The 12,219-nt window shown below is 41.8% G+C and overlaps 1 protein-coding gene across 1 annotated transcript; it reads left to right on the plus strand.

Moving 5' to 3' along the window:
• Positions 1-1,253: 1,253 nt before the first annotated feature.
• On the plus strand, positions 1,254-10,157 carry LOC104530205 (APOBEC1 complementation factor; the record flags this gene model as incomplete). Its single annotated transcript, XM_010174723.1, has 5 exons — positions 1,254-1,352; positions 4,619-4,753; positions 4,965-5,095; positions 6,560-6,798; positions 9,993-10,157. Coding segments are annotated over exons 1-5 (769 nt in total), but the record flags the coding sequence as incomplete, so codon positions are not given.
• Positions 10,158-12,219: the final 2,062 nt, after the last annotated feature.

The following is a 12,219-nucleotide window of genomic DNA, read 5'->3' on the forward strand; positions in this document are numbered from 1 at the left end:
ATGTAAAGCACCTGTTTAAGTCTTCCAGGGTCCAAAGATATAGGAGGACAGAACAAATAATGTCCAAAGGCAAAGCGGCCAACCTCAAACCTTAGATCTTCCCTTAAGGAACCCCAAAAGTGACATGTGCTAATAAAACATTTTGGTGTTCAACAGCCAGCTATTGCAAAAGGGGTTTTTTGTTATTTTCATAGCATTGTGGCACGCTCAGAACATCTGCTGTAGTCAGATATGTTGCACTTCTTCACCTGCATTTCTTTATGTGCAATGCTCATGTTATGCACACCAAGAGATCTGCTGTACAGGGGGATTGTTTAGGGTCCCCTCCCCAAAATTTGGCATTGGCTCAGGATGCAGTCACAGCAATCCATCTTCCTTCCACTTGTCTGTCTAACCCCTTGGATCTTCCAGATTTCCCTTCTCCCCCACCCAGCATCCCCATCACCATCCCCTTTCCTTCCCCTTTCCTGTGCCATGGAAGGTCCTGAGGTGCCCCATCCTCCTCATCCCCAGTACACCCACCCTGGCCCCTTTGGTCCTGTTTGCTCTCCAAGCAAGCCTGGGAGTTATCATCGCTTTTTACTGCTTCTACCTTTGTAATTTGAAAGGAATTAAGGCAATAACCATCATTTTGGACGACACAATTTAACAATTTCAAACTCAAAACTTAAAAAAAAATCTTCAGTTAGAAATGACCTAAAACTACAGCTCCAAATCATCTGAACTGAAGGTTATCCCAGCCCTGAACCTAGATACAAATCTGAAGTTCTCCCATGTTCTTGTTTTTTAAAAATAGGCCAAATCTGGACCTAGGTCTTGTTTCTTATAAAGTGCCAGACATGGCTTGTATGAGGTTCCCTTCCCAGCATCAACAGGTTGCAATGACGTGAAGGCCTCACTGTCATGTAGGCAATGCAGGAGTAGGCACCTTACATGTGTTTCCCTCCTGAGACACCTGCACTGATATGCCTTTGCGTCTCACTGGAGTACTGTCCAAAAATCTGACAGGGGGTTAAAATGTTGTTTATTTTCATGCAACATATAAAAGGGGAATATTTTTGCTTTTTCTACCGTCTGTGGTGTTTTGTTTTGTTTTTATCTCAAAATGACTGATTCAGGAAGAATGATCCTGTTAATGTTCTCAGGAGGGTGGACTTTCTCCTCCTAGCCATATTAATTTATTTAATTTATCTTAAATTTGATTGCAGTGAGCACCCCTAATTAACCTGATTTTTTGCTGATAATCACTCACAATGGAATCAAATCACAAATCCGGGGATGGATTGACCGGCACACAGAAAGAAGCTGCTCTCCGTGCATTAATTCAGCGAACGGGATATAATTTGATCCAGGTAGGAACTCATGGTCACGTCCTTTTGTGTGCAATGTCTGGCTTCATCCTGAAGCGATGCGTTGCATCAGGGACTTGAGCAGCAAATCTGTACACATGAAGCGCTCCTCGCTCATTCTTCTTCTCTTTGGTTTTCTCTAACATATGTACTGCACATAACTACATAGATGTGATAGATGCTGCCTTTTATGAAGCGGCATCTTACTCCTCCGAGAATTCTTTGCCTGATGCCAAATTAGGATACAGGTGCAAAAAAACCCCTGAGCACTGCTAAATATTGGGAAAGGTTGGGATTGCTGTCTCAAAGCTGTGGCTGCAGTGGTAGCACAGCAAAGAAAACCCACTAAGCAAAGATTCAGAAGAGCGTAGGTCCACACTTGGCCATAGGAAGTCAGATGTGTCACCACCAGATCTACCTTTTGTACAGATCCTTGCACATGTACAACTGCATGTGAAGCAGGTGCCTCACTTTAACTAAACACCAAAGGTTTGCTCCCAGTTTAGACTTCAAGGTCTCTAAGTGCAAAGGCTTCTCTGGTTAGGGCAGGTGGAGATGGGGCATGTCCTTCAAAAGCCATCCAAAGAAGTCTTTCTCAGTTAGCATGACCAAAACAAGCTACTTTTTTGAAAGTATTGGACAGTAATATGACTGACCTTGCATCCTGGAAGAAATGTTTGAAAACAGTGAATTTTAAGCAGGTGGCTGCCTTGAACTTTGCCTTGCTTTGTGTAGCACTAGAGGGCACAACGGCCCAAAGCAAAAACTGAGACTCCTGGGAAAAAGTATTTTCCTATAACTCTTAATCATGTGTGTGCCCCAGAATCAGGCTAGCAGCTGGGTTTGTTGCCCTTGAGTTTTTCTGCTCTACCTGACCCAGATGATAAATAACTTCTCTATGTCTTATATTTACTGTGGCTTTCTTTATCCTGGTCTTCAGTTTTTCATCCTATCACATCTGGCTATAACTCATTCCTAAACCACAGATTTAAACCCCCAGCCCCCATACATCCCCTGATATCTTCTTTCTCCCTACCTTTTCCATTATATCCATTATAGCTTACCATTTTATCTTCTTTTTTAGTATTATTCCTCCTTATTTTCTTTTCCATGTCTCTTTGGGTTTTCTTCCAACCTATCTATCGGTGCAGCCAAACAGTTTATTCTGCAATGTATGCCAGTCACTCATCCCTTTGTGAAGGGACTCCTTCCCTCTAGACATTTTGCCCAAATGAGTTTGGGTGCTGCCTTCAAGCCACAACCGAAGTTACTGCAGATTGAGAGAAGGCTTTATGTCTTGCTGGTGCCTCCTTACACACCAGCTCCCACATACACTGACAAGATGAAAAAAATGAACTGTTTGATTGATTGTCTCTCACTTGGCCTAAAGTGGGACGGTAAGATTCCTCTGGCCATTTTCAGAGCATTATTAATGAGCTCAGCATTCCTCCAGGTGATTCTTACTGCAGCTTCTTCCTCCAGCTGACACACCACTGAAAATCACAAATGACTGCAACAACACAAAACACAACCATCACTTTTTGTCTTCACCTAAGAAATAGCTCTAGAGATGGAAAAATGCCATGCCAGCAATGTGCTCAGTTCAGCCAAACCAGGGTCAGAAAAATAGCCTGAAACATCACAGTCTTCCTGTTAGACTTGTTCTAAGATTTAATTCTTAAATTCAAATGCCCCCATGACTCCATCACTATGCTGAAAACATTTGCAAAACAGGAATGATAATGGATAATTCCAGGTCTGTTGTAGGCTCAGGAAAACTGAAAGAGCTCGTGGCATGTTCTTATTTTCCTGTAAGGATCCCTGTTTTCTTATGTGTTTAGGCTTTCCTCTTTATCAGCTGTACAGGCAATCCCTTCCCTGGAATAAATCTGGAGTGAGAAACGACTACAGAAATTATCAAGGAACCAAAAATAGAAAAATTACCAGAGTTCCAGCTCCTCCAGGAGCAGGGCATTGCTGCAGGACAGGGGAAGGAGAGGGAAGGAGATGAAGAAAGGAAGTAGAAGGAAGGAAGGAAGGAAGGAAGGAAGGAAGGAAGGAAGGAAGGAAGGAAGAAAGGAAGGAAGGAAGGAAGGAAAAGAATGAAGGAAAGAAGGAAAAATGAGAAATACAGGAAAGATTATTAAAAATAGGAGAGGAGAACAGAGACACACTCACCTGGCAAACACATAGCAACAAGTGGAAATACTGTCTGGTCTTCACATCTTTGGATATTATTTGGGGACAAGACTCACTCCCTGCATAAAGGAACTCCTGGCATAATCTTTTGCCCCTTTTGTGGCCTCCCCCATTGATGGCCCTCCTTTGTCCCTTCTGTGGGGCTGCTTTTGTCGTCTCCTCTGGCCAGACCCCCGCTCCCTGCTGAGCTCCCTCCAAAATCCCGGTCACAGCTAGAGAAAGGGCTTCACTGCTTCTGGGTGCAGGAGGAGGTGGGCTTTGGGGTGCACCATCCCTCCATGCTCATCTCCAGGCCCAAGTCCTCACCACACCTTGTTCCAGGCATTGCTACCTCTTCACTTAGCCCAGCTGCTGGCAGAAACATCTTTTTTCAAGTGCATAGAGCAGCTCCAGAAAAACCTCCTGGCAACGATAGCTTAGTCCCCAGTTTTCCCACTATGTTAGCACTTTCTGAGGTCCAGATGCCTTCTGCTTCTGGAAGATCCTTCTGTTTTCAAACATGATCCTTCCAGTATCTTTTCTTTGGTCTATATGGGAAGTTCTCCTTCAATTACTAAAACAAGGGTCTATATCATTACTAATAAATGTTTATGATTGGATGAAGAATCTTGACAAGTTATACATTTTGCCAGTGCTATATTACACAGTCCACAAACAACAGTCCACAGATATTCATCTCCCATAGCCAAGAAGACCTACATTTTCCAAGGAGGTATTTGACAGTGTCCATCTTGGACATCTGAAGTAGCAACTGAGTTGCAGAGCATGCAGTTGCATGCACTTATGTGTGTTCTTTAACAAAACTCAGCTAGGTACAGACCAGACCTTTCTCCAGTACTTCACCAGCATACTAACTGGGACAACAGTAGATATGGCAGTGGGGCAGCCAATGCACACTACATTCTCTCTGATGAGTCTGTAAAGAGTTGCTCCTTGCAGGGAAGGAGAGCTTCTGCCTCCAGCCCACTCGTAATGGAGCATGTCTCAAGTGTAATTCCCTAGGAAGGGGTTGGTTACAACTACATTTTAAATCTGCATCTAAATCATCCTTTTATTTTTCTCCATGGCAGGAAAATGGGCAGAGGAAATATGGAGGCCCACCACCTGGATGGGACGGCCCTCCACCAGAGAGAGGGTGTGAGATCTTTATTGGGAAACTGCCTCGAGACCTCTTTGAAGATGAACTTATACCATTGTGTGAAAAAGTAAGACTTTTTGGTGGGTAGTTGTATTGCAGAGCTTCCTGATGACCAAAGTGACATTTCAAGGCTGAACTACAGATGATTTGGCTAAGACTACCCTTGACTTGGTGAAGCTCTGATGTGATATAGTCAAGGAAGCACCTGGTCTTGTTTGAACATCTCCCACCTTGCTGATAAACCTCTCTTTCAGAATTACTTTTCTTTCTATTTGCAGATTGGCAAAATCTACGAGATGAGAATGATGATGGACTTTAATGGCAACAACAGGGGCTATGCCTTTGTGACCTTCTCGAATAAACAGGAGGCAAAGAATGCAATAAAGCAACTCAATAATTATGAAATTAGGTAAGCGTGAAAAACATCTTCATGTTAACTTTACATCATATATATTAATCTATTTTATTATGTACGACTTATTTTTCCTTGCAGCCCAGAGGAAGGTTATTTAGATACCTAAGCTTTAAGAGGAAATATCTTGTCTCCCTGTGCAATCATTGCTTTATGCCCTAATACAAAGGCAGTATGTAGGACTCACCAGAGCAAAAAATCTTTTGCAGTAAAATTCTTTCTTGCAAAAAAAACCCCCACAACCATCTAGCAGAACATTAGGAAAAAATATTTCACTTTGGATCAAACTATCTTTCACCTAACTGTTGCTGTTTATTTCATGTTCTCCTCTGGGCTGTTTTTTGTTGATTTGTTCCTACCCGCAGTCTCTCTCATAAGCTATACTGCAGATTTGTTCTGGAAGACAGAGCAATTGCAAAAACTCACAGAGTCGGATGTAAACCAATGGGCAAAACAGTGACATTTCCTAATTGATAGGAACAGAAAAAGCCTTCATGTTTGTAAAAATCGGGAACAAAACACCCAGAAATCAACAACATATGGTCCCATCAAGATGTTCTGTTTTGATTTCAACTGCATTTAATGTTTTTTTTTGTCCAGTTCCAAGTGGGATGAGTAGATGCCTTTGCTTAAAAGCATTTAGAGAGAAACTATTCTGGCAATTTTGTGTCTTTCATTTAAAAAAAAAAAAAGTTGCAAATTGCTTTACTAGCAACTCCAAGGTGAACAGGTCACAAGGCACATGAGGGGGGCTTGGAAACGACTTGCATCAGAGGCTGGAGGGTCTTAAAGATCAGACTTCATCCACCTCCTCTGCCTACTTCCCTTGTTCCGAAGACTCCTCTAAAGAAGTTTTTAACTTCTCAAGACCTGCAACAGGTGCTTGGGCCACAAAGAGATGAGCAAAGTGCATGTAAGGAAATTTTTTACTTTGGAGTCTACATAACAGTTGGCATCAGGAAGGCCCAAATGGAGTCTCTTCGTGATAAGGGATTTTCTTTCACCAAAACCTCAGTTGAGAGGCCCAGTCATGATTGAGAAGCTACAAGTCACTGGTGTACACAGTGAATCCTGGCTTATACTAGTGGTGACAGAAGAATCATTGCTATGACCATGAGTGGTAGGTACAGCTGCCTGGTAGCGGTCATTTTTGCAAATAGGAAAAGGGAGAATGCCAGGAAGCAAAAGTAAAATTTGTCTTTGGTTTCTCAATCATCTCAAATCCCTCATTTCAACTGTGCTGCCTTACTTTGATGTAAAATTTAGCAGTGGCAGCCTTCACATTGGATCTTGCATTGAGCAAGTCCACCTGAATATCCCAAGCAACATATGTCACAGGAGCAAGAGGCCTTGTGTTTGACCTTGTGTTTTGGGACAAGAGAGGGGCTTTATTTTAAGTTTTTCCTCTCTTTGAGAACTGATCCTGACTCCTAACAAACCAGCCATGTTGTTTATACACAGAAACGGTCGTCTCCTCGGAGTCTGTGCCAGTGTGGACAACTGCCGTCTGTTTGTGGGAGGGATCCCCAAAACGAAGAAGAGGGAGGAAATTTTAGCAGAGATGAAGAAAGTCACGGACGGAGTCGTGGATGTCATTGTCTACCCTAGCGCAGCCGATAAAACAAAAAACCGGGGTTTTGCTTTTGTGGAATATGAAAGCCATCGGGCAGCAGCAATGGCCAGGAGAAAATTGCTCCCAGGTTAGTACAGATGGTGAGGGTGGTATGGATGGCTTCATCTCAGGGTCACCTGCATACATGTTGCACTGTGGTGAGACTGAAGTCTCCAGAGCACCCATGTACCCAAGGAAGTGAACACTGCTGGGTTTTCTCCTCTTGGCTGCTAGAGACACTCAGAGCAAGGAGGGACCCCAATATATCATGGCTGGAGGATGGAGTCGCCCTGGCTCTGGGGTGCAGGGTGGACGATTTTTTACAGATCCTGAATTAGCACTGTGCTCATTATCCATACTCTTCATTTAGGAGCTTGGCTTTATTAAAAATAGACCTATATAGATTTAGCTATGTATATTCTCTACAGTTGTGTAGTAGGATACATATTATCCTGTGGTTATATTAGGATATATATAAAATATAACCTCATTTATGGCCTCTCTGAGAGCCACTCAGGAAAGCATCCAGGAACATATTCAGCCTTGACAATGTACTGAGGATGTTCCTGAAAATGGATATTTTCCATGTGGGAAGAAAACTTCAAATGAGGAATTGCTTTAAGATTTAAGCAATATAAAAAAATCTATGCAATTTAGCACTGGGGGACATTCAAAAACCATTGCGAAGCAGAGAGAAGTTTGGCAGGTGTTAGATGAAGGATCCACCTAACATAAAGTGCGTTTGCAGTGATTTCACCGATTTTCTCATGCTAGCTTTTGCTCAGCATCTCTCGCATTGCTTTGTTGCACCCAGCTCACTTGCTGGTGAAAGAATCCAATAAACCTTCTGTTTTGAGACTTGTTCATAACCCACCAGCCTTCTTTCACTCTTTCTATAAAACAGCCTGTGAAACACCACAAGTCATTTAAATCCTTTTTTCTTAATATTAAAAAAAAAAAGAAAAGGAAAAAAGAAAAACATGATTGCGAGCTCTGAGTACGCTTAGCTATTGTGGAATGTCTCACACTGACTATTTTTCCTTTTATTCTGCATTTCTGCGTCAGTTTACTGTCTCCCTGGTTGTGAGAGTACATTCAGTTGGTCTATGCTTCAGCACAACTTTTTTGTGGTTTCTATATCAAGAATGAAGAAAGGACAACGTACAACCACAGCTGCCAACGGCAGCCTTGAGGGAGCAGAGCACTTGAAAACCTGAGCAAAGACAGCAAGACAGATGGGAAGGAGCATGCAGCCCTGAGCAGGCATGTGCAATGCACTAGTGACTTCCAATTTAGGGACATCTTGTAAACAGTTTGGGGAATTTCAAAGGCCTGAGCAGGAGACAGTCTTCTGATGTTGCAAACATACAAGAGGAACTTGAAAAAAGTTTCAAGCCAAAATTCAATGTGCCTCCAGCTGATGCATTGGATGAATGTGAGACTGAATATCATTATCAAGATGCTTCCTTTACTCTGAACCTTGCTGCTCTTTGAAGGAGCTTTGCAGAAGAGACAGAAATGTTCAAAAAGGAAGATATTTTTTGTAAAACTTAGTCCTGTCTCCCAGTTAAACAAAAGGATGGAGGAAAACTGGGTTTTAGCAAGAAGCTAGTGCAGGCACTGAGCTTAGGTCCTTGCTGCAAGACAACCAGGTCATTATTTCCAGTATTGAACAGAAAATGGCAACTCAGAAAGGGGCACACAGCTTTTCATTTCAGGTGGCTGCCATTAGCAGCCATCTCTCTATTTCTGGTTACTAACAACCAGAGTCTGCTTGGGCAGTGCCAGAAGCTGAACATCAGCCCAATCTTGCTCCACAAATCCTGGCTCATTCGTGAGCCTTCCTAGCAGGGAACAATCCTTTCTGGTTTGTTTCTTAATTTTCATTTCTATTATAGAAAAAAAAGACTCCAAGTTCTGCCTTCACCCTCTAATTTTCCTCTATTTTGGAACTCCCATCCCATCTTAGATGGCTTATCCAAGTGGATATGCAAGATAGGATGCCTTTTTTTAGATTTCTCAAAAAATGTCTTGCAGGTTTCTCATTTTCCCTCCACTGGCGTAGGCATCCCCAGGTTTCTTCCAGGTTTTAGCGTAATTAAGACCTTGGAGGACACAATCTTCATATCATAAAGATCAGAGAGAGAGAAAGGAAAAACACAGAAAGACCCACTTACTTTTTGGGGGATGTTTGCAGAAGAGGCAGATGTCTTATTTCATTATTTGGAAGGAATATCTAGCACGTGCTAGATATGTCCCGACTGTACATCCAAAGAATTAGCTGCTGGGCTGATTAAAATTGCTGGAGAAAAAGTGGGCCACAGATAGAGCACATGGAATTTGGGGCTCTGGATATTAGTGGGTGGCCAGATTTCAACCACTCCTAAAGAGAAAAAGAAGGAATATCTCCCTACAAGATGTGCAGAAGGGAAAGGGAAGAAAAAGAGGAGGAAAGAGGTATCACTGCCATCTGGAGAAGACAGGAGGTGAAGAAACCATCACTCTGTAGAGGTCCCTGCCTTACCTGGTGTCCTGCTGCTCACCACTGTGGTTCCCGCAGCTTTGAGACAAGGCTGTGGCATACATAAAATATGATGCTTATATATAAAACACCAGTAATTGACTAATCAATTACCTCATAAATTAGGTGACTCAATGCAAATGGTTATGGACCTCAGCATGGCAACATCACTTTTAACTGCCTCTTGATTTGCTCTTTTTATTTCCTGCCTCTCAGCAGTTCAATCCAGTGTACACAGAGCCCATGGGCTTCTCCTCCACTCCCACACCCTCTTTTATGCCTCATTACTTTTTGTGTCCCTCCTTTCTACTGCTGGTCAACTTCTAATATTTGCACACAAAGACATCCTCCCTTTTACTATTTCATCCAGCTGGGACTTCTGTATCCCTTTCCTATTATCTAGGGAATTAAACTTTTGCAGCCAAGAGGGATTTTTATAAGTTCATTAAAATATTTCCCTTTAGAGAGCACTCCAGGGAAAGCAGAGGTTTGTGAATCATGCCATATTTCTCTTCTTTAAATCTGGACACTGCATTTCTGCAGGCATCTAAGGTGTTAGCAGGAGCATGCTGAAAGTGTAACTATCTGCTTTTGGAATTGAGTTAATGAAGCAGCCATGTTTTGAGCTAGAAAGGCTTATTTCAGCCCTGTTTGTAGAATTTGGCCTATTCTGCTGTTCATACTGCATGTGAAATAGTCTCTGAGCAGACATGAGAGGAACAAAAGCCTGTATGACACTGACTGTACCAATCCCTTTACAGGAAGGATTCAGTTGTGGGGGCACCCTATTGCTGTTGACTGGGCAGAACCAGAAGTGGAGGTGGATGAAGACACCATGTCATCTGTAAAAATTCTCTATGTGAGGAACCTCATGCTCTCGACAACTGAAGAAGCCATAGAAAAGGAGTTCAACAACATCAAACAAGGTAGGGACCCACTGACATGCTAGCCCCTAAATAAGTACTGCTACTTCAAATGGAAACATTTCTCCATTCATAAAATGCCAAAGGAAGAGATAAAAATAACTGTTTTCCTGCTGTAAACTCTTCATGTGTAATGTAACAAAAATCGTCATTAGGCTGAAGGCTCCCACCCAACATGCACATCGTGTCATCTCATTAAGGGCTGCTTAATTTCCAGCTAACAACACTACTAACCTTATTAGGATGACGGGCAACTGGAAGAGACCCAAAATACCGCATGGGGATGCCTGTGTCATAAAAATGATTTGGAATCATTTTGGTTGTCCTTAAAAAGAGAGAGTTGGCAAAACAGCCATGTGATTTCAGCATTCTTCTTCTATGGCAAGGGATGATGATAGAAATAGAGTGATTTAATACAAATACTTTTTATCTAATCTATCTACATTCTGAATTCTATAATTTTCATACAAACTCCTCCACATTCTTCTGTAAATGTGTGAATAATCAATGTTTATAATTGAACGCAGAATATGACAGTATTCCTTTGTGGGGTATATTACATTCACTTAGGGTGAGGTTTTTCAAAAAGCAAGTAGATTTATTGGGAATAAAAATCCTTCTGGTTTTCGAAGGAGATTCTCCTCTGAGTTGCTCCAACTTTAGGAAATTTCACCCAAAACCAACAAAGTAAAAATAACCCATTTCTGCAGCTTTCCAAGCCACACAGTCCATTAGGCATTAGCAACTTATGCTTGGCAACATGAAATTGCCTTTCATCTTATTCCTATTAACTTTCTTCTATTAATTTTTAAAAATACACTACAGAGCTTCATTTTTCCTTCACTAACTTTTCACTTCTGCTCTATACATTTCTTTTTTTGTACTAAGCTTCAATGCAAAGGTCTTTACAAATTTTCTTTATGAGGCTTTTCTGTCCTTTTAATGTTTCTTTTAATACTTTTAGCCACCATCAAGCTGTTAGAGATCCCATTTTGCCCCTGAGTTATAGATGTATCATCCCACTTTCTTAACTGTTTCCTCCTTTATTTGACCAGTTTTGCTCCGGAACACTGAATTGCTCGTGTTCCCCAGAAACACACTTATGCCTGTTTAACACTTTGATAACAGTCATCTGCTTTGCTCCCAAGACAAGTTTTCTAGTAAAAACAACAGAAGATCAGTATTGTTGTTAATTTTCCCCTCATCACTTTACTTCACAATTTTCCTTTACATCATTTTACTTCTCACACTGGAATTTTATTTTTTTTTTAATGGACAGCTTCATTTATTGTGGATAAAATTAGGAATGCCTTTTTAAAAGCTGTGCCATACTTAAAAAAAAAAATAGTTCATCAGAGTAACAAAACCTGAGCTTTGGGAGAGCAAATGCAGTTTAAGTTATAGTGAAATTACAATCAAAGGAGTCAGCAATGGTCTGGAATTATTCACTTCCCCGACTTGGTCATCTACCTTACTCATTGTGTGGCATTTCAGTATCACCTGCCTGAAGTGTACACTTGATCCAGGGCATTACGAAGCTGTTTTGGCAATGACAAGTCATCCAATAAAAAATTATCCCAACCAAAGGACTTATGATCCACAAGTCCCCACGACAGAGCAATTACCACATCGCTACGAGCTCCATGAACACTACCAGGAATGCTACTTATGTGCCTCAAGTTGTAATATAGCCTAAGTATCACTCCTTAAACCTGTGCCAAATTCAGTGCTGGATGGCTTCTATAGAGATCTGCATGACTTAGAATTGCCTGTTTGGAAAAGACCTCTGAGATCAGCAAGTCCAACCATACCTGTCCACTACTAAATCAGATCTTTGAGCATCCCATCCACCCGTCTTTTAAATCCTTCCAGGGATGGTGACTCAACCACCTCCCTAGGCAGACTGTTCCAGTGTCTGAGAACCCTTCCAATGAAGAAGTTTTTCCTCAGATCCAATCTAAACCTCCCTTGGCATAACTTAAGGCCGTCGCCTCTTGTCCTGTCACTTGTTATTTGGTAGAAAAGACACACACCCGCCTCCCTGCAACCTCCTTTCAGGGAGTTG

The sequence above is a fragment of the Antrostomus carolinensis genome, unplaced genomic scaffold (genome assembly GCF_000700745.2).
Source record: "Antrostomus carolinensis isolate BGI_N321 unplaced genomic scaffold, ASM70074v2 scaffold53318, whole genome shotgun sequence".
NCBI lineage: Eukaryota > Metazoa > Chordata > Aves > Caprimulgiformes > Caprimulgidae > Antrostomus > Antrostomus carolinensis.